Source organism: Lathamus discolor, chromosome 1 (genome assembly GCF_037157495.1).
Source record: "Lathamus discolor isolate bLatDis1 chromosome 1, bLatDis1.hap1, whole genome shotgun sequence".
In the NCBI taxonomy this organism is placed as follows: domain Eukaryota; kingdom Metazoa; phylum Chordata; class Aves; order Psittaciformes; family Psittacidae; genus Lathamus; species Lathamus discolor.
Window position 1 is genome coordinate 125,513,424 of NC_088884.1, and position 22,911 is coordinate 125,536,334.

The following is a 22,911-nucleotide window of genomic DNA, read 5'->3' on the forward strand; positions in this document are numbered from 1 at the left end:
TGTTAGGGAGATACAGTCGATACAGTCCAACTGCTGTGGTACAGGAAAGCCATTTCACCTCATCTTTTTAGGGTGGGTGAAGGAATGGGGGCGTGGGTAGAGCTACTCAAGATTTTATTTAGTCTGGGTGCTAGGGTGCCTCTGGGAGAAGAGACACTTATCTGTTGTCCCCAATTCTGAAAAAGCAGCAATACTTTTTGCAAGGCCCCATGACAAGGCCCAGAGAAGAAACAGTGGACAAAGGAAGTCCTTTGGATTACACGCAGAACTGCTGACATGTTTCCAAAGACAGACCTTACATACCTGAACAATTTAGGCTATTGATAACAATACTGATTAAGTCTGTATTCTGATAACAACAACAGCGCCCTTTCAGAGCTTTATTAAAACCTTCTTTCTAGGTAATTAACTTTTTTTCCTGAATCAAAGTTTCTGGAATATTAGCAGATGTACAATGGAATACATAATTCACTTCCATTTGAGTTGGAGCAACAGCATACTCTTACTAAGAAACTATCATCTTTTTGAGTATGTACAAACTCAGCATACTCTGTGCAAATTCTTTATTGAAACAACAATCAATTTACAAGCTGGATCACATTTCATTTTGCCACTTCAGCATGAACTGGTCTCTTTGTGGTTTACGGCTGCGAACTATAAAATCATAAGTTACTTAAATCAAAATACAGTAACCACTTCTCAAAAGAACACATTCATATCTGTCTTACATTTCTTGTAAAACCAAAGAGGATTTCATAATAAATGAAATATAACTTAAGATACTTCAGTGCAAGCATTTCCTTTGCATCTAAGCTTTCAGCTGTCCCACCAAGTATGGCATACTTAAGAGGCCTACTCTTAAAACAGCATGCTGCCAAGAAACTCCATGAGAAATTTTAAAATTCGACACTGTTAACACTTTCCAGAATTAACTGATCTGAACCAAACTGAACGTCAGAAAGCCCTAGTTATACGTTACAGTACTTGTGTCAAAAAGTAACTGCAAATCGAGGAACTGACACAGTATGTACATTAGAATAAACCAGGCACTGCTTTAAAAAAAAAATCAACATCTGCCCATGTATGCCATTCTGCAAATCTTATGGCTATACAGTAATTCTTTAGCACAGGAACAAAGTGCTGTGCCTTACCTAATACCAACAAGCCTGCATTAAAATTCCGATCTATGGGGTCTTTAAATTTATTCAATGACAATCTCAAAAAATGACTGAAGGGCAGGTTTCATCACAAGCATACTCAAACCAGAGAACAAAAAAGGATCAGCAGTAAACACATGCTGCTCATAAAGAAAATGTTGAGTAAGTAGATAGTACTCTCTTCAAGTGGTCTGATTAATGTGGTCTTAGATTTAGTAAAACCAAAGAAGAGTAAGTGTAAAATTCACATCTAACACTGCTTTCTTGTGCTGCAGAAGTCTAGTCATGTTTCATGAAGTTTTGGCAAAAATATTTTACAATGGTGTAAATGTATTCTGCAAATCTCTTTTCCTTTCTAAACCTGGTCCTGTGTTCCTTATACATTTAGAATGCAAATTCAGTTGGACTGGATTTTCTAGATTGAGTATGGTAAGAACCATTAATGTTTAGTGTTATAATATACAGAGCATAGTCTGTGATGGGAACAGATAGCTGTAATGTCCTTGAAGTGCTTAAGTTGCATGGAAATACATTACAAGCAAATATTAGTGTTTTCTTAGAGCCATCATTATTTTTATATTTGTTAATTTTGTTCTTGCACCAGAAAATGGCCATTCCCTAAGAAATACTGGAGGACAAAATTGTCTATTTTATAATAGCACAGACAGAAAGTTTGGAACAGGGAAGATGGGTTTGTGTCTTGCTTCCCATCTGTCTCCCACAAAGGAAGTGCCTGAAAGTATGTAGAAAGCTTTAGGCTTTACACGTATTATATCACAGAGTCATAGAATCGTTTAGGTCAGAAGAGATCTTTAAGATCATTAAATGGATGCATAAAGATCCTGAGTGGCATACATGAAAGCAAAAAACATACTTAAACCAGACCCATTACAGTCTGTATTTTCTTCAGATACAGTGCTGTTCTGCTTTTATTCCCCTAACACCACAAAGCTAAATGTTTGAAGAATTTATAGCAGACTGGCTGGTGCACTAGACCTGTTACATGCATCTAAACCAAATCACTGTTGCTCATATGTAATTTGCAATGTACATTTGTGTGTGCTTCAAACACATGCATTTTGTGGGCAATCTCTGGGGGGAAAAAAATGTCTTTATCTTCAAGGAAGTTTACACAGAAATCTTGAAGAAAACCATAGGGATTGATTGCTTTCTAATGGATCTCAGTAAAAGAGGACAGTCTGAGGGCAGCAGCTGGATCAGAACTGCCTGGTACCAATCACCATATGAATACATGAAGGGGTCTGGTCTCTACTGTAAAAAGTTCATAATTAGAAAACAATTAAAATACTCTATTTTAATAAATAACTTTGAAACTCTTTTTTTTTTAAGTGTAATTTAAAACCTATTTTTATGTTTTCAAGGAAAACAACCTTGCTCATCTTTGCAATCTTAGTTGGGCACCAGGCAGGTAACTTCAGAATGCGTGAGCATTGTTTGTAAATGTTGGCCAGGCAGAAAAATCAAGACGCCTCTTCTCAGGAGTTTAAGGTGAATTAAAGGAATTTAGTGCAAGTTCCTGCTTTTGTTTCTGCCCTCAGCCTTTTTCGTACCAGAAGCAGATTGAGTAACTTGAAAAACTGATGTGAACACTAAATAGAAACGTACTTTGGATGCAGAGAAGTTAACAGTTTGCTTCAGTAGTATTTTCAATCACACTGGTCAGAAGTGAGGTTCTTTATGGTATTCCCTTCATTTACCCTGTGTTCTAGATTTACATTACTTCACTGGACCTAAAATATTTCCAGCCACATTCCTAAATGGACTTTGCCCTTCCTTCCTTTTGGGAATGTGCAAATGCATTTTGTATAGGTTCCTGCCATTGTGGTGAGCACAAGCAAACATTAGGCAATTAAATACCACAGTTTTCACAAGTTGGTCACAAAATCTTAAGTCCCTTATTAAACATGTATTTTTTTTTAATAACTTTAGAAAGGTAAATACGGAGCCTTCTCGACATCACCTACTTAAGTCATGGGCTGTTCCTGTATTACACTGCTAGTGAAGCTCTGCACTTTAACGTGAGGAAGTTGAGATAAACTGTCAGTTATCAATGATTTTTTTAGAGAGCTACAACATTGACTTTGTTTGGTCTCAATTACGTGTGCAGTTAATATACCTGACTGCCTTGAATGGACACCTTATGTAGATGTGGCTACTTCAGTAAAATGTCCAGAGAGCCATCCACACCTCATCTCCCAGAGACCTAAGTGACTTTTTCTGCAATATGCATAATTCCAGATTAGTTTTGAGTATCTGTACTTAACACTACAGTCCTTCTTAAAAACGGTAAGGTGACAGTTTGTTCATTAGTTCCAAATTAAAGTGTGCCAGATGATTAAGTAATATGCTATGAATCTTACACAACTCCTCCTTGGAAGAGCTTTCATTCCAGACTTACTCCAGAGAAGGTCCTTTTTATTGTCTACTTGCAATAGGAATTATCACTTCCTTCCCACTCCTGGCATTTCCTGGCCTAAACATTGACCCTTTTTAATGCCCCAGTTGCTGTGATGATTAAAGCTTTACTGGGGTAGGGACACATGTACTCAAGCAGTGAACATCCTACATAGGTAGGAGGCAAAGTAACAAGGCAATTACAATGCAGTAAACAGTTTGTGTGTGATCGTCATTGGAATTTCACAGGACAATTATATTATTTTGGTTTTTCGTTTGGATAACACACAGTCAGACTTATGCTTATAGATGCATTTAGGTTTGATCTTCAAAATACGAATGTACACCAAATTGAGAATCCCAATAAAAGGCTCTTCTGCCATTTCAGCCTTGTTACCAGCTGATGACTGGCATTTGCAGGACTGTTAAGGAACCTGCATATCTTTTGGTAAGGTAGTGCATACTTACTCCTACAAAATTACTACCAAAAAAACCCAATAAACAACCAACAAAAAAACCCCAAAGACATCTTGCATATTTGCAGCTATTTTCCACATAAACTTCTGGCAAAGTTAGAAATGGTCAAATATATGCAAAAATCCCTGCAGAGCTGTTGGACTGCAACTTTCTGTAAGATGTTTACACACTTCCCCATCTGTAAAATATACCTCAAAGTTGTTTCTTGATGTGAAAAAAACACAATTGTTGGCATCTTCATTCCATGGAAAAAGGAAAACTATTTCCCCTGTGCCTGAGCAGTGTAGTCTCAAATGAAATGGAAACATTTTAACTTTCTTTAATAGCCCTCTAAATGACAATGCAGCTGAACAAACAGGTTTTTTAAAAGGGATCTATTAGGATTTTATTTGGCTACTGGAGTGCTGCCTCTTGGGCAATATTTCAAATTCATAAGATAATATCTGCAAAAATGCAACAGATGAAAATAAGAGAGTCAAGGAGGAAAATGAAAACCAGTTTTATGTTTAGTAAGTTCAAGTGTCCTACATTGAAGACTACCAGTGACTTTCAGGAGGCCACTATAGGGGACTCCAACCTAGAAAATGCTGAGGTAAATGTTTCTTGGAAATACTCCTAATCAAAAAGAGCAATTAATATTAATGTAATAGCAATTACTCTGCCATACATCATGGTAAACTAAAGTCAAACTGAGAAGAAAGTGCCAAATAATCCACATACATGCTTTTGCTATGATAGTCTCCAGGTAAGGCTTAGCGGCAATTACAATATGTATTTTTAAAAGAGCTCCACCTGATTTTCCTGCTATGCATAGATTCAGGAGTAACTATCATACATGGCTTTCATATATAATGCATGTATTTTTGTCGTTTGCCAATGCTGTGTCATCGGAACTGAGTTCAGCAGAAGGCTCAGGAAGGGGTTCTGCAGGAAGTGCTGGTGTTTGAGAAGTGTCTTCTTCCTTGGTGTCCAGCTGCATGCTTTCTTGTGACTGACCATCCATGCAGTCCTTTTTAGACAATGGGTGAACTGATACTTTTATTGCAATCTGTTGAGGCGGCTCGTGCAGTGATGATGCGTCAGAGTCACCTGTGGGAGAGTCACTGCGCTTCAAAGCATTTGGGATCATGTACAGCTCATCTGTTTCAGTGGTTTCCTGGCCTTCTGCTGTCTGCCGTACAAAATTCTGTCCTTGCTCCTCTAGACCGACAACTTCCATAATTTCTTCCATTATAGTCCTGCAGTTCATGATGAGAGGTGGCAAAGGTACGCTCCGAGCAAGCTCTTCGATATAGCGAGCAAATTCCATGGTCTTGAACTGGGTTACTTTGGCAAGCTCAAGTGTTTTGGCTGAAGTGATAATTGGGATACGCTTTGCAATCTCAAAGGCTTTCTGGAGTTTCTCTGCCCCTTCTGTTCTGAAGAATTCATTGATTGCTTTCTCAGTTTTCTTCAGATGACTGCTCATCATACATAATCGAGTAATGTTCAGTATCATAACAATGGTAAAAGCTACAAGGCAGACAATCATGTAATAGATGCCCATATCTCCGGAGGTGAAGACAACCCTCAGCGTCACAGTATTGTTAACACTGCCATACATATTAGATGCAACACACGTGTATTTACCTCTGTCTTCAAAAGACACGCTGGTAATGTTTAGTAGCCCATTGTCAAGAAACCACCATTTTCCTGCTGGAGAGGAGACAGAGTAATTTAGTTAGAAGCATTTTGTTCACATAATCATCATAGTCTTAAACATCATCTTTGTCAAACTGGCTTCGGATTTTAGAAGAAGGAAATAATGTTCACAAGAAGACAAAGAATTTACCATCACAAAGGCCTCTCTGTCCCTGGATGTGTTACTATAAAATCCTGACATCAACTGTGAATAATTAGATCATGCCCTGAAAGAGTCTCATGAAAAAAATTAATATGCATGACATCTATCACAATCTTACGGCCAGTTAAGTTACAAAGATGGAACTACTTACCCCAGAGAGCCTCCCAAATGCATGCCACACTGCCTTAAAAAACAGTAACAATGGGATTGTGAGGCAGACAAACCTCCTAACGCCTCCTTATTTTGTTCCCTGACAATGCATTTTCTTACAATTGGGTTATTTTTGGTGTTTTGTTACAGTATTTCATATAATTGTTAATGTAAACTTTAAACCCCTAAAATTTCAGAGATCATATACTATGCTGCCTACTCTCTGAGGTTTCCAAAATCTAATTTTGAAATATGATTTTAAAAAGAAGAAACTAGAGGAGTAAAATGGGTAGGAAAGGGAAAAGACACGGCAGAGAACACCTTTTTTGCCAGTGTGAACTTCTACACATCACAATGGAACTTATTTTACTTTTAAGAGTCATTTCTATCAATTAAATGTAAGTGGTATTTTTAGTCGTTATATGCAGTTGTACACATACATTTCATATCCTTTGAACCTGGCACAGCAGAACAATTTAGCTATTAAATTGAGACTAAACAACATGCTAAAATCCAGCACTGCTATCACTGCTGAAGTGATTCAAGATTCAGCTCATTACTGTGTTTGCCATTACATACTGGTAATGAATTAGATTTTCAGTTTCGCAAGTTTCATTTTTATTCAAAAATCACTACCATTTTAGACCTGAGAATGTGTATATATATATATTTTTGGCTTTATTTGGTGTTATATAACTTATTAAATTACAACTTTGCTATAGAAAACATGATTCAACTTCGGTGGGAAAATCTGGTATCAATTCTTTCATTCATGTAAACCTATTCCTAGAAGGGTTCACATGGTGAAAAGAACAGCCAGAAAGTGCAGGAGTGCCTCTGTGCCTTCTGAACACTATCCACAGAGTGATGTCATACAGCTTTCCTTTTAGAACAACGACACAGGCTGATGTAAGACAGTAAGATCATCCAATACTGCTGCCCAGAGGCAGGCTCAACTGTTTTCAAGCTCTGTAACACAATCCCAAGCAGGCACCTGGCAGGTATCTGCTGAAGGCAGTAATGGAATCTTTCACAGGAAGGAGTTTCAGGTGTGCACCTATCTTTACTATCAGAAAGTTGGTCTTCCTTAATCCTAAGCAGTTTAAGTCTATTAACATGAAAGTTGTTTTTACTTGGGGTTGTAACACACTCTCTTTGTGGCAAAAGTGAAACAAAATAGGAAATTCAGTTTTGCTGTCTTACTAGCCATACTGAATGATGAAGAAAAAGCTGAAGGGGGACTTTTTACAAGGGCATATAGTGATAGGATGAGGGGGAATAGTTTTAAACTGAAAGAGGGGAGATTTAGATTAGACATTTAGGAAAAAATTCTTCATTACGAGGGTGGTGAGGCACTGGCACAGGTTGCCCAGAGAAGCTGTGGATGCCCATCCCTGGCAGTGTTCAAGGCCAGGCTGGATGGGGCTTTGAGCAACCTGGTCTAGTGGAAGGTGATCTTGCTTGTGACAGGGGTATTGGAACTAGATGATCTTCAAGGTCCCTTCCAACCCAAACCATTCTATGAGTCTACTAAGGCAGCTGAGCAAACACACAGAATCTGATTAGAGGACTAAAACCCCTGTGCAATGCAGGTAAATCACACACAAGGTCTGCAGTCCTGTCACATGTTGGTGTACACTTTGCTTCTATATTTATTTTATCCTTTACATAGTTCTTTGGTTGTTAAAAAGATTATATATATATATATATATATTTTACATTATTTCTTTCAAGGAAGAATCTGTGCGCAATTTTGAAACTCATTAGTCAAAAAAAGCCTTTATTTTAGAGTACTTATGGGCTTTTACCGTTTTGAAAGTTTTTCTAATTAAGCATGGCTTATAGAAGCCTATAGAGAAAGTATTCCCACAAGACCCTTGCCTCAGTTCCTGTATGGACACTTAATTGCATCGTTTTATCTTCTTACGTAGAGTTTTTAACTTAGCTGAAACACTGGGTTTTGTCCTAGTGTAATTCTTGAAAACAGCTGCATCACTTTGCCTGAAATTTAAAAATATAGAATAAATAAAAAGCTCAGTCTAAAGCAGACCTTCACATAAACAAATCACCCCGATCTTCTAAAGTTAGGCAAATTCAGACGACAACACTCTTATAGAGGAAATGTCATGGGCTGGCCAGGGAAGTTGTGAATGCTCCATCCCTGGTGGTGTTCAAGGCCAGGCTGGACAGAGCCTTGGGTGACATGGTTTAGTGGGAGGTGTCCCAGCCCATGCCGGGGGGGGTTGGAATTAGATGATCTTAAAGTCCTTTCCAACCCTAACTATTCTATGATTCTATCATTCTGTCTGTAAGAGGTAACACTTCTTTCTCCACCTCTAGAATAAGAAAGAAATACAGAGTATTGGCTGCTCAGTATTTCTTTGAATTGAAATGTTGGCAAAGTGGGTGTTTATTAATTGTTAAATGATAAGCTGCCTTGCTGATGTATCCTGGCTCCAGCTGTTATAAATGACATAATAGCATTGAACTGTGACTCAGTGACTGGGCCTGGGCCAGTGGATCCTGGCAGACAGTATAAGCCTAACAAGAAAACAATGATTAGAAAAGGTATCATTGCTAGGTTTGGTAACAATTCAACGCCATATGCAGCGTAACTGTACACATAGTAAGGAAAGGCCTTGAGCTAGGAAACATTTCTTATAGGAAGGCTGTCATTTTTTTAAGGGTGGAAGTGCACTGTTGAAAGTCCAAGTGATGCTGTCTTAATGCTACATCTGCAATTTTTACTGGTCAAAGTTTTTGCTCACCTACCTAAATATATGTGTCAGTACCTGCCTCTCTCAGTTGACTATAAAAAGACCTAAAGTTAGATGCTTAACAAAAGGGGAAAATTTCTGTTAGTGAGCCTTAGGAAACCACTCCAGTGCAGTAATCACAGTATGTTGCCATGACTGCACAGATTACACCTGAAAACACTAGCTCAAGTAGTTCCTTTCTCTAGCCTTACTCAGAAAATTACAAAATATTATCATGTAAAATATAATCAATTATGCAGTAAGTTTTTACAGATACACTGTGCTCTTGAATATCCAGCTGGGTCAATCATTACTCCTGTCATAGCAGCATTCTCCCTCAGGTCAGCTATTAGTTAGGCAAGCTATCGTGAATTTAGCATGAATAACTGGTTTATTTCATCATGCTGGGAACAAAGCAGTCAGTATGGAAGGATTACAGGAGCAAAACACATTCCCCCCACCTCCAATGAAATGTTCCCTAGAACTGTAACTAGGATTATAACCTAACCCTTCCATTTAAGGAAAAACAAGCTTGTGTAATTAAGGTCTCTGGCAAATGCAACCGAAGAGTCTTAACTAAAGCCAGGAAGGCTCAGACTTTGCTTGTCCTTCTGACTGCTGCCCTATATAGGTTTTTCTGTTGGTCATTCGGAGTATCTTCTGCATCTCACCCTCCATGGCACAACACATAAAGACCGCAGGTGTATCAGGGAGTTAGCTGTGTTGAATTCACATCAACAAATTACTGTCATATGTCAAGAGAATCCTCCCTTGAGTTGGAAAACAGCTTTTAAATCTTTTTTGGTTCCAGAGAAGAACAAAAGAGGCCAGAAAGGGAAACAAGATCAAACCCGAAATCTTCCAGTGAAAGAAGCCTGTCTACACTTCATGCTTTGTGTTGCTATAAATAACACAACAAAATGTTACTGTTTTCTTCCAAGGTGCACACAATGAATTTGTGGCTGCCACTGTGCTTTCACACAGTTTCATACAGGAAAATACCACAGTCAGGCTATTAAATTCAGGTTATTAGTCAACCTCCTGAAATCCGAAGCGTCTCTGGGCAGGCTATATCAGTGAGAACACTAAGATCTTACCTTTATTCTCCTCCTCTTTGAGTAGGTAGCCATTGGAATTGTACCATCTGTAATGTGGACTAGGACTACCTTGGACATTGCAGTCGATCAAGGCACTACTCCCCTCCTTGACTATAATATGGTCGATGTGGGAGATCACCGAGGGCACGGATCCCGTGTTCATGTCAGTGCGGTTGAAAGTGCTATTAGTCACATCCTCAGCAGTTGTTAAAGCTGCTAGTAAGATGACAAGGCGTGTGGTAGGCAGAAAGTACAAAAAGTGGTGGCTGTTCAGTATGTTCATTTTCCTTCAGTGGTATATACAACTGGCTGGGAACTGGGACTGGTTCCGCTCAACACAGGCCTTTGAGGTGAGGAAGTCACAGGAGAGCTCTACTTTGATCTGTGCAATGTAATGTTTAAAATATCCTATAAAATAAATAAATAAATAAGTACAATGAGATGGCATGTATAAACAATCCATTAGATGTGCTCTTTTAAAACAGTGACACATCCATTAATGCATTTCACAATCATCAGCTCGGTGTCTTGTCTAAATGCTGAAGTTATCACAGTCCTTATTCTTACTGGAAAAAGATGCATACATTTTCCTGATAATAGTGTTGTTCAGAGTGGCAGGCGTGGGAGAAAGCTTTTATCACCTAGACACTTAGCAGCAATTTAGCTAGAGCAGCAGCTACAGTTGTATGCCAAAAGTTCAACTGATTTTTCTCTTTTTTTTTAACATTTGCAAAGTCAACAGGAGAAACAAAGGTACAGCACATTAAAGCTGTCACTGCGGATTCAGTGCTGTAACTATGTCACATGCATGATTTTAGGTGAATTGTGGAACATGGTGTAAGGAAGAACTGCTCCAGGAAAGGTTATCGGAGCTCTGTTGGAATCCTTAATATACACAATTTTGTCCAAATACAACAGCACATACAGAAAAGGCCATTCACTTTTTTTTTAAGCTGCTGCATTTTTTTAAGTTATCTGAGATAAAACATAGCATGAAAGAATATTCTTAAAAGAGGATATTTGGTACTTGGTAAAGTCATTTCAATGTCATTTTTACAGCAGACCGTCACGGTTTAAGCCTAGCCATCAACTAAGTACCAAATGAAGCTGGGACTTTTCCATTCCTTATGTGGCATATACTTTTTGCACACTCTCACTAAGTATTTTCCCTCAACTTATCATCTACAATGAGCCCTTTCTTGCACAGTGATTTCAAATTGTAGACAGAGGAGGGGGGTTTACAAATGTGTTCTGTACTGCAGTCATTATGCTCTCAGCAAACACAACTGGCATTCAGTACTGAGTCAGGACACAACGTCTGCCTCGAAATGAGCACCTCTGAAAATTTCACTCAGGAGCCTAAAGGTTGTAAGTTATGCTAAAATCACATCAAAGTATCCAACTACATTGGTTTTACTTGTGTTTCAAAGGTAAGTAACTGAAACTTGGTGAAACTTACTTGTTAGAGGAGTCTACCTGGAATCCAAATATAAGTAACTATCTAAAAAAATTTCCCCAAATGAAGATTTCACTTGCAAAATTGTTTACATTTTGTTAAAAAGCTGTTTGACACTGTGGTAACTCCTCTACCATAGCACAGAAAACGACTTGCTGACAAGGCTACTTCAGTTCATATATAAAGGAAACACTAAAATAAAAACAAACAATCCCATTCCCTCTTTTTTTCTTTATTCAAAAAGGAAAGAAAACAATATTCATTGGTAATTCACTGGTAATATTTGACTTAGGTTATTTTCTTCTCCATTCCCTGTTCTCTATAAAGCAATGAACTTAATTTCATACAAATAGATATAACTGTTATTAAAAGAGCAAAACAGTTTCCTCCATTTTGCGGGACAAATCACTACTAGAAATGACAAACTATGTGTTTTTAGATAAGCTGCACAAATGGTGTGGATGCCTGTCACAGCTCCAAGCTTGCCCTTATTTTTCTCTGTTTTTCTAATTATTGAATGTGGAAATCTTTTGTCTTGAAAAGTCAGAATAATTTTTTACTTTAAGTTAATATGCAATTCTCATTTGTCATATAAAGCTATAAAAACAATGACTTAGAAATCCATTTTAAATTATGCAATATGCGTAGAGCCTGCGGGTTTGAAGTTCTGTATAGGTACAGCCTGTCTGAATCTGCACTTTGGAAAAAATCCTTCAATTCTGCCTATTCAATTCAGTAACTATTTACATCTCATTTCTATTACTCCATTAACCTTGGAGACAGCCATTCTATATGGTCACACATATTCACTCTATAAAATGTTTCTGTGCAGTGTTATAGATCTGCATTGCGCCATACAGAAAAGCCAAAAGACACGTCACGCTTCCTGGCAAGGGAGCAAAAACGAAGACTGGCTGGATTAAGACAATGGGAAAGGCAAAAGAACAACACAAACTGATTACGCTTTGTGTTGCTAATTACTAACTGTGGCTTGTTATTATTGTATTTGAGCCTACCATATTTTTAGATGGCAGAAAAATCAGTAGCAATCAAAAAAGGTGTTTACCATGGAAAGCAATTAAATAGCATCACCCCAATGGGTGAATAGAAAACCTGTATGGAAGGACCTGCAGTGTATTGGGAAGCTTAAGGCAGGTGCCTATTCTGTATGTTTACTCATGTTTAATGCAGAGCATATAAAAGCAAAACCCATACCTTTGTATAGTGATAACAAACATGACTGTTTCTTAATACGGTCAAAGGGCCAATTACTTGTCTGAAAATAACAGTGACTCCCTCATTCTGGCACAAAATTGAACCATTAATAGCCACACTAAATGTTAAGAAATAGAGCCAAATAATTTACGCCTACTGTGGGAAATCCATACCTACTCATGTCACTCCTGGGAATGTATGTTCCCATATATGTTCCTGGAATACAGAATATTAAGAAAACACTAAATACTTCTGCAGATACATTTCTGTTTGAAATAAATACAGTGTGATGGCTAGTAAGAGGAATAAGCAGGCACTATGTTTAAAGCAGAATGTCTGGAAATGGTGGCTACTGCTTTCATGTGCCATCCAGGGAAATGCTCTGGATGTTCAAAGAGTGTGGGAGAGAGCTCTCTGAAGACTGATGTTTTAAACTGCAAGTTTAGACAAATGTTCCAGGGCAACTAGGAAGGGGTAAGGAATCTTTTCTTTGGCATGCATCCTCTGCACCACTAGTGGGGAACAAAAAAAAATGAAGGAAACCAAAGAAGGCTTTCTCAGCCTCACCTAGCACCAGAAAGTTCTAAGATGGACATGAAAGGGCCTGTAGGCCCAAGACACTCTGCTAGCCTGTTGGACAGAACCAAAAATGATGGAGTCAGGTTAGGAAAGCAGGAAGAAGCAGAGAGAAAGAACTGAAAGAGCAGAAAATGTGCTCACATCAGACTCTGGTGCAAAGGGAAGTTTCTGTACTACTGCTTTGCTCTAGCCACAATAGCAGCCCGAGGACATCAGGAAAAAAAATTTGGAAGCCAGCTGCTTCGTTAAACATAAATGACGTAACAGGTTATAATTCAGTCACACAACTAAATGGGGAGAAGGCTAAGGAGACCAAAACAGCACTGCTAGTGACATCTGCCCACTTCCGGAAAAGACGCAAGAGAATCCAGAGTATTGGAGAAGTGGGTACAGTGCTGCCCTGGATCTTGGCCATGAGAGGCAGTAATCAGCTGTGACCCATGATAAACCTGATGAAGGCAGGCAAAATTGTAACCTTTTAATCTAACTCGAAGTCAGAGAAAGCTGAATTGACCAGACTAAAACAAAGATTCCTGTAATAACTCCTCAAGACTGACAGTAACTCACAAAACTCATGAAGGAGGCCATCTGCAATGCTGAGTATCACTCTAGGAACAGACTGAGTCTCTGGGAGCACTTTTGCCACAAAAGGATCATTATAAATTTCTGGTCATGGAATGAATGTAAGCATTCCTTTCTCCCATCCCAAAGCACATGACCTACTTGTAAAAGATTTATATAGAGTAAAAGTTCACAATATATTTAATATGGCTACACAGACTTTTTCTTTTTTTTTTCTTTTTTCCCTCTTTTTATCTCTAACTGTGGTGCATGAAAAGCAAAAAGAAGACCTCCAGCTACTCTGAGCTACCTTTTCCACCCAAAGTTCTAGTCAGGGCAGGCTTACTCCCAAGATGGAAAACAGGAATCCCCCAACTCTCCTTCAGGACCTAGAATTTATATATATAGGTAATTGGCTCTGCCATATTTTATCTGTAGCAACATTTGCCACTGGTTGCCATGTATTTTCCTTACATGAAATAGTTTTGTGTTTTTCTTACCCAACCCAAATGGTATAAACTGAAAATCTGAAAGTAATAAATTTACTGCTTACGGGGTTAACTTCCAAGGAAAACTGAATTAGACTTGAGTGACATGAGGGACCTATGACAGGCTTTTCTTCCAAGTGACATAATATCCAACTCTGGTGTGCTCTCTGCACTTCCATCCAGAGATGCGCTCCAGAACAAGCACAACTGCAGGATCACGGTACTCTATCAGGGACAAAAACTGAGGATAAAATTTCTCTGTCCAAAATCAAGCATCAGTCTGAACAGAAGACACAGCTTGGGCTGCCTGGGAACATTAATCACTCAAGAGATATGTTTTGATTGACCATTTATTTTTTCATGTCACAGATGACTTTGCTTCCCAGTACTACCAGCACCACCACCACCAAAGAAAATTACTACGGGTGAGGGGCTACATTTGCAAATACTGCATTTGTGCAGAACAACATGATGACAGAACACAAAAGAACAGAAAAGCAGGGCAGTTGTGCATACCTTTTCCTGGCTCTCTCACTTCTGTAAGACTGCCCTGTTCTTGTTCTTGGAATAATGTGTAATCCTATTAACTGTGAGGCTGTTCAATTCAGAAGTAAAGTACAAGAAACCAGCTTATTGTATAATGCATAAATTATGTTCCTATAGCTTTAACATCCCAATGCTATCTTGGCTTGTAAGTGATCAAGAAAACAAAATAATTTTCATTCTAGTTATCATTTGTCTATAAATAAGTATCATGGATAATGCTACAAAACAAAACTAGAGCTAATTCAGTATTATTTAGAAACTAGTTACTACCTTTCCTGGTTTCCATGGGCAATGCCTTTACGGACTGGACAAAAGTAAAAGCTAACAGGTTTTATGGGCACAGGAATGCAAATGAAGGAACTTATGCCACACAGAAGGCAAGAAGCCGAGTGCCAGTTCACAGACTTAAGAATGAGAATCACCTCCTGAAAAGGTTGAGCTATTAGGGCCCAGACAGGCTCTGTTCATTCCCTTTGGGGGGATTTCAGTCTTTTATAACTTCATGTTTTTCAGTGTCCCTGGCTATGCTGAACAGGCTGCATGCTGGTGATGCTTGTAAGATGAAGAGCTTTCTTTTGCACACCTAAACTAGGGCTTCCTATTTGGGTAGCAGCTCCCAACTATGGGTGTGTTTCAGCCTCCTCAGCTGCCTGAGCATGTTTTAGAAACTTCTCAGGGCCGTGTGGTACTGCCCTGGCCACGCATGCTCAGCCACCTGATGAAAGAGTGCAGAAAAGACAAGCTCAGGCTTCTCTCGGAGCTGTGCAGTGAAAGGAAAAGAGACAAGGGACCCAAGCTGCAACAACAGAAATTATGATTGTTTATGAAGAAATTTTTAAGCATGAGGTCAGTGAAACCCTGCAACAGGTTTCCCAGAGGGGCTGTGGAATCTCCATCCTTTGAGATGTTCAAAGCATGACTACACACAGTCTGAGAAAACTGGTCTACACTGGCCCTGCTTTGAGAAGGGAACTGGATCAGATGGTCTTCAGAGGCCCCCTCTAACCTAAAGAAACTCTAATACTCAAGAAACACAGATACAAGAATCGCCTTGTGGAAAAGTTATTGTGAAAAAATATGGCTACTCTTAACAATTTCTATATGGGATGCTGGGAAATTGCCTTCATGATCTCCATAATCCTTTTATTTTTGAGCAGCAGTACTTAAGAATGACAAGACAAGCTGAGGATGTTGACTACAGCCTGAAAAAAAATTTGTTTGGCCTTCTCCATTGTACTTACATGATAAGTACAATGATAAGTCCACTACCATACAGACAGGGCTTATTTCCAGCCCAGATAACTACTGAAATACCATTTACTTGCAATAGTGAATGTTGCAGATCTACATGGGAATGTTTTTTTCCCCATGTAGATAGCCAGACTCTCAAGTTCATGGGCTATTATCTGCTGATAAAACTGGCTTCTTCATGCTAGAGAACTGTCAGTTGTGCTGAATTTAATCTTGAAATAGAATAAAGCAGAAATAAGCCAAACTGGAAGACCGACTAAGACAACTTTTTCAGACTACTGACTTCAGAGGGTTGATGAATAAGAGATGTTATTAAAAACACACACAATATTGAATGGTATAAAGAAGACAGCTGAGGCATAAGTATTTACTGCTTCTCATAATATTAAACAAAGAAACTGCAGTGAAACTGAGGTGGAAGATGGGACATTGGGAAGAAAGAGAAGGAAGTTTTTTTGATTAACAGTGACTAGACTGCAATTCCTTGACACAAGATAAAATAAGAGCTGAGAATTTAGGAAGATTCAAGAGAAACTGTATGTAATTTACCTGTGCAGGTTCATAGATTATGATGGTATCTGCAGAATGTGGGGACTTAACTGCTTTCTGTGTGTTCACTGTCCTCTGAGTGTATGGCCCTGGGCAGTGAACAAGACGGCTGTCAGTACGGCAATTTGGAGCCCTTTTGTAGGACTCGCATCTAAAAGAAATGATAATAAAGAAACCTACAAATTAATTTTGTGTTTTGTAGGCACTGGTAAGCTATTACAGGCAAATATTTGTCAATCAGTTTCGTAAGGTGACAAATGATAAATAACAAAGGAAAGAAAATGGAAAAATCAGGGGCCGTAGCTTATTCTGCCATTAATGGCAGAAACGGAGTTAAATTTGTAATGACTATTTTCTAAAGTTATTTTGCTCTGAACACATTCAACGCTGTAGGGGGTAAGAGAGTAAAGTTAATGACTGTAAAGATTCAGTTATCTTAGTGTCATGGTATGAATTAAGTGCTAGGGCCAGGCTGGATGGGGCTTTGAGCAACCTGGTCTAGTGGAAAGTGACCTTGCTCGTGACAGGGGTGTTGGACTAGAAGAGCTTCAAGGTCCCTTCCAACCCAAACCATTCTATGATTCTGTGAATAAACTCTAGCAAGAAAGCACCAAACAATAAGGTCATTCCACATTTTGTATGTGTGATTGAAAATAAATGCTATATCCAGACTTTTGGTGGAGGGAAAGAAGCACATGCCAGTCTATTCAGCAATGGCACAGTGAAGGCACTGTTCATGTTGCCTTTATGAGTGTGTAAATGTTTTAGAATATTTTTACTGTAAATTTATTTCTCTTTGGTTTCGTTCCTCTTTATCCTACTTCATGTCTCGATACTGCAAAACAAGTGAGCATATGGTATCCTAGAGCCTTTAAGACCCCCTTCACTTTAAGCATTTCATTGGATCCATTGATTTAACCATGTCTTTGAATCGTCTGATGTGCACTCCCTTCATGTCAATTAACACTCAGAGACCCTAATCCATTAATCTAAAAATGAATTGATGAAAGTAGGTAATTTTTAAAGAGATTATTTAAAAGTACCTTAGGAATGCCAAATCTCTGAGAAGATCCCTTTTGGTGTCACAGCTCTTGTAATCCCAGCATCTCTGCTCTATCAAATTGAACTTATTGCAAAACACACTGAAGTAACAAGAACAGTCAGGCAACTTGAATACTTTTCAGTAAATAAGCTATAGTTCGTATGTGCATTTTCATATGGACTGAGCAATTTATTGTTCTTTCTTTAAGGTTTTTTAATGACTTCAGTGAAAACATAGTTTTATATTCAGTCAAGAAACTTGCTGTTTTTAATCAAGACAGGTACTGGGGTGGAAACACCCTACTGAGTTGTGGGCTACCCTGATCATAAAGCAAATTCAACACTATGAGTAGTGGAGACTTTTGAAGGCCCAGGTTATGCTTGGTTTATGCACTCTTTACAGAATTTTTAATCTTACAAATAAATACTTTGTTTACTCAGATTATCTAGATCTATTTAGCATTTTTATTTATTTGGAGGCTGGACAACTATCACTTAATGTAGTTTTGTATACAAAGCTATTATTCCAGACACATCCCTGTGGCTTTAAGAGACAGTTGCTTAACTCCTTGCAAGCTTTCAGCATAGCTGTTGTCATGCTGCTGCAGTACATGCAGATGGATCAATGCTTAAAAGTCCCCTTTGTTGAGGAAGGGGAACAAAGAAGATGCACAGAGAATCTCTCCCACACTTCCACATACATCTTTGTGCTGCCTGGCCTCACCAAGTTCTACTTATCTATCATTTTCTTTACTCACCTCTTATCTTTTATTTATACTGGTGCTCTGTAAGCATTATTCTGTCAACAGTTTAAATAACCAAAGTCAGCAAATACAACAGATCTCATATGCTCTTGGCATGGCTTAAGTGACCCTGCTAAGGACACAGCAATGCATTCACTTTACCGATTCACTTCCCTTCACTTCCTCTTTTGAGCTGTTTGCGAAAGCTAACCATCCTTTAAGCACACCTATGTTTTCTTTTCCTAAATGAAGACTAAAAATTCCAGACGTAGGACATTCAAACAAGACATAAAATGAAAAATTAAGTTTTGCTTAAACAAAGACATGATGGGCTCTGCAGGGCTAAAGATGTCTGCTATTTAAATTCTGATTTTTTTATGTGCTTTGAATAAGTGAACGTTTTCAATGCACTGATACAGTTTTCATTATACTTTTTTAACAAAAGGCTCTCATTTTAGTTGGAATATAAAAAAGAAAAAAAAAACCCAAACCAAAACAGGAGAAAACAGACATGCGTACAGATAATTCTTCTCTATCCCTACAGAACTGCAAGATGGATATAATTTTTAATGACTGGCTTTCACATTTATTGGTTTCTGGGATACAGGGCAAAGAGGTTACACGTGGATGCCATGATTAGAACAGGATTAACCTTGTCAGAGGGGGAATTTATAGGAAATCTAACCATTCATGACCGATTGCAGTAGAAAAGGATTATTTCAGGTTAAAACTGCCTGCGCCTATTTCCTCCTCAAGTAACAAAGGGGATAGCAGATGGGATTCAAATGAGTTTGCCCTGCACCACACAACAACTTTAGTCTTGCCTGTACATAAAAGCAATCAATTCTGTTCTTTCCAAGCATGTATATAGAAGGCCATGTATATGCAATAATTTAGTTGGAAACCCTCAAGAGTTTATCCTAAAGAACCTCTGTAATTTCAGACTTTTGTGCCAGTTATTTCTACATCAGTTTGAAAAGTGTAACATTAAAGTAACATAACTTTTTCAGCATCCACTATTTTCTGTAGGGTAGCTGCCGTGCCACATAAGTGCTCTGGCCTTGCGTGACTTAAAAATATTTAAAATATTAAAAAATACCTTCTTGGTATAAAACTCTAGAGTAGCAGAACCATGTCAATTAACTGCTAAGTTTGGGCTAGGTAGGTTGTTCTTAATGCAATTCCTCTGCACACAGTGGCCCTCTCCAAAATAAGATATTTACACACATGTGTACAGAGTTCCTTATTTCTGATAAACTGGTGCTACTCATTGTAACTACTTCTATTGTGAAATAAGAGCCCACTACAAAAATTTCTTAGATAGCTAAATGCAAATCAGGAAATCTCTTTGAATTTTTCAGTCTTGACACAAACAGGTACAAGTTCTGTCTGCCCTTCACAGCCTTCCTGGCAGATAAAAGACAGGATGCTCTAAAATGCTGCAAAAAAATTATTTCAATCATAGTAACTACTGAAAAGTAACAGCATCTCCACTGTCTTACAAATGATGTTTCCAAGATGGATCTGTATGTGGACAGAAAATGCCACTGATTTAGTTAAGAGAGCTAAAAAAAAAATAAGATTACAAAGAAATGTTTGTGAAGGCACCCAAGTCAGCATGGATGGACAGCAGCTCAGAATTGCATGAATGAGAAATTCCAGAAAGTATCCAGCAATATAGTCTTACACCACAGTCTTCTGGTAACAACATAAAAAGGACATGGAACTGTTGGAACAAGTCCAGGGGAGGGCCACGAGGATGATCAGGGGACTGGAGCACCTCCCGTATGAAGACAGGCTGAGGAAGTTGGGGCTGTTCAGCCTGGAGAAGAGAAGGCTGCGTGGAGACCTCACAGCAGCCCTCCAGTATCTGAAGGGGGCCTATAGGGATGCTGGGGAGGGACTCTTCATTAGGGACTGTAGTGACAGGACAAGGGGTAACGGGTTCAAACTTAAACAGGGGAAGTTTAGATTGGATATAAGGAAGAAGTTCTTTCCTGTTAGGGTGGTGAGGCACTGGAATGGGTTGCCCAGGGAGGTTGTGAATGCTCCATCCCTAACAGTGTTCAAGGCCAGGTTGGATGAAGCCTTGGGTGACATGGTTTAGTGTGAGGTGTCCCTGCCCATGGCAGGGGGGTTGGAACTGGATGATCTTAAGGTCCTTTCCAACCCTAACTATTCTATGATTCTATTCTATGATTCTATGTCTCAAAGTAGAATCTTCACACCTGCAAAAACTTTTAGTAAAGGTGCAAAATGCTTATAGAGAAATAAGACCTTGCTAGCAAAGCTCGATACTGGTTCCTTTAGCTTCTGGCAAGCTCATTCTTCCTGTTCTAAGTTGCATCCATGTCTCAGTGGTGCCTTACACCGGTGAGAATTTTAAACCACAATATAAATTACAGCCTCCGGATTCCAAAATTTCTGGGCAAGAACTGAAACAGAGATTGCTTTTGTTCCATTTAAATCAGTCCCCACAGCACTGTGTCACAAACGTGACCCTCTCCTAAACTCTATGGTGTGGCTTTGCATATTTCTGTTGGTTGGGTTTGTCTTTTTCCCCTGTGAAAATGGGATGAACATCACTTTATTTTAAATTTAAAGCTCTCCGAAGAAGCTAGGTTCCTGTGCCAACTCCATCCTCCTCTATATTAGCACAGGACCTGTCTAATTGCAGGGAGGCATGGGGGACAGGACAAGAAGACAAATGGAGCTGTACAATACATATCACTTCCGAACTTACTGTCAGACTCCCACCATGTGTTAAATGTTTTAAAAGCAACTGATTTTATCTCACCACTTTCAGCATGGGAAACACGCCTTGGACAAATACTACATATCACTGTATTAGAGCAGGAAGAAAACATTTCTTTTTGTGGATGTCCTGCTGTTTATCTAGGCCCCCCTGACACCTACAAATTCTTCAGAAATAAAGGGTGTACAATGTGCACTCCAGCTGTGTCAGCTGCACTCAACATCAACTGGTGTTGATATACTGCAGTCTAAATAAGAAGGCTTTCTAATAAAAAAGGATTCTGATTACACCAACCACAAGTAGATCAGTGGTGCTGTTGCTAACTGCACATGCTAAGCCAGACAAAAGATTCCTGCCATGCAAACATCATCTCCATTGAAAATAGACTGGCTGTATTTTGTCATACTGCAGTGAAGAGAGAAACTCTTCCACAGTGTTAGTGGCTCTAAACAACTAAATTGCTACATTTTCCCCCTTTTAACTCCTTTGTCCTTTTCCCTTTGAACTAACTTTACAGCCTTTCAAGCAAATACATAACAAATGAGGTCGCATTTAGTATTTAGCATTGCTTTGCTTACACAGCTGGTGCTTTTATTTCCGGAGCTGGGTTATGAGGGAAGCTCCATTTGAGATGCTTCAATTTAACAACTGGACAAGGACTGTTATAAAGTGCAGTCTCTTACAATGCTCTCCAGCTCAATACACTAGAAAACTGCTTGCTCGGTATAACTCTCTGTTCTCCTCAGCTCTCCTCCTATACTGTTTGAATTTGCCCCGTTAAGAAATAGTATCTGATAGTTATTTCAAGACCGCTCTCAAGTTTTAGATTCTTGCTCCCTCAGGGCACTTCCGAAATTGAGTTTTATCTTACTAGACCATCCTGTGAAGTAAAGGGTAATTAAAGCAAAGCATCAGGAGGCAGCTTTTAAATTTAAAGCTCTCCTAAGAAACCAGCTCCACTGAAGAGGACAGGATTGCTGCCTTCCTTTCCCCGTCCCAGCGTGGGACAGCATCCCGAGCTGACGGTCTCCAGCGGGTGACTCGTTAGCTCTCTTGCCTGAAGCAGCACACCTTTCAGCAAGCCCCGGCGCTGATCCGAATCAATCTTCTGAACTTTGACGCTGCACACAGCATCACCCCACTCCCGTTACGCGGGGTAGCTACTGCTCTCCACAGCGGGCTACCCGTCACCTGCCGAGGACTGCCGCCGCGGGAGCAGCGCAGCGCCGGGCACGCCAGGCTCTCAGCTATTCCCCGGGCACGGTCGCCGTCCCCGCGCTCCAGCCCTCCGCCCGCTCCCAGGCTCCCCGCAGCGGCTCTGCGCCGGGACCGCGGAGCTCCGCAGTCCCCGCAGCACGGCGTCCGGCGCGCAGGGCGCCGGCAGCCGCGGCAGGTGCCGGCCAGGCCGGCGGGCAGCGCCTCCCCGGGACCACCGCTCGCTCTCCCACGGGAAGGACCGCGGCCCGCGCCCCCACCGCACCGGCTCACCTGCCCGCCGGCGGCTGCCACCGCCCCGCGGCAGCGCCCGCCGCCGTGCCCTCAGCGCGCCCCGCGCAGCACCATGCCGGGGCCGGGGCCGGGGCGGGCGGAGCGCGGCGCTGCCGCAGTGCCGCGCCGCGCGGTGCGGTGCCGTACTGTACCGTGCCGTGCGCAGCACTATCCCCCGATCAGCTCCGCTCCGCCGCTGCCGGCTCCGGCAGGGGAAAGTAGGTCAGGGCGGCACTGAGCATGCTCAGGGCCGGGCCGGGGGGGCGGCCCCGGGGCCGGTGGGGGCCGGCAGCACCCGGGGCCGCCGGGGAGAGGGGGCAGTTGGGGTGCCGGTGCCCTTGTAG

General features: G+C 40.2%; 2 protein-coding genes across 3 annotated transcripts; one reads left to right on the forward strand and one right to left on the reverse strand.

The window, feature by feature from the left end:
* Positions 1–548: 548 nt before the first annotated feature.
* Positions 549–22,770, reverse strand: MFAP3L (microfibril associated protein 3 like). 2 transcript variants are annotated; one of them, XM_065694439.1, is made up of 3 exons: positions 22,720–22,770; positions 9,896–10,303; positions 549–5,744 (listed from the first exon to the last, which is right to left on the reverse strand). In XM_065694439.1, the coding sequence occupies exons 2-3, from the start codon at positions 10,176–10,178 to the stop codon at positions 4,879–4,881; spliced, it is 1,149 nt and encodes a 382-aa protein (XP_065550511.1). In that variant the 5' UTR covers positions 10,179–10,303; positions 22,720–22,770; the 3' UTR covers positions 549–4,878. The 2 variants fall into 2 exon arrangements, with proteins under 2 accessions (XP_065550511.1, XP_065550504.1); XM_065694432.1 differs by lacking the exon at positions 22,720–22,770 and adding an exon at positions 22,568–22,652.
* On the forward strand, positions 16,624–22,911 carry LOC136006446 (serine/arginine repetitive matrix protein 3-like). Its single transcript, XM_065664470.1, has 2 exons — positions 16,624–16,678; positions 22,256–22,911. Exons 1-2 carry the CDS (start codon positions 16,624–16,626, stop codon positions 22,909–22,911), a joined length of 711 nt encoding a protein of 236 aa, XP_065520542.1.

Excerpts from the sequence above, each read along its gene's own strand:
- LOC136006446 (XM_065664470.1), top strand. The coding sequence starts at position 16,624 with ATGGCCCTGGGCAGTGAACAAGACGGCTGTCAGTACGGCAATTTGGAG. Across the intron at positions 16,679-22,255 it reads CGGCAATTTGGAGCCCTTTT|CGGGCTACCCGTCACCTGCC; the intron begins GTAGGACTCGCA and ends TGCTCTCCACAG.
- MFAP3L (XM_065694439.1), bottom strand. The coding sequence starts at position 10,178 with ATGAACATACTGAACAGCCACCACTTTTTGTACTTTCTGCCTACCACA. Across the intron at positions 5,745-9,895 it reads CAAAGAGGAGGAGAATAAAG|CAGGAAAATGGTGGTTTCTT; the intron begins GTAAGATCTTAG and ends TCTCCTCTCCAG.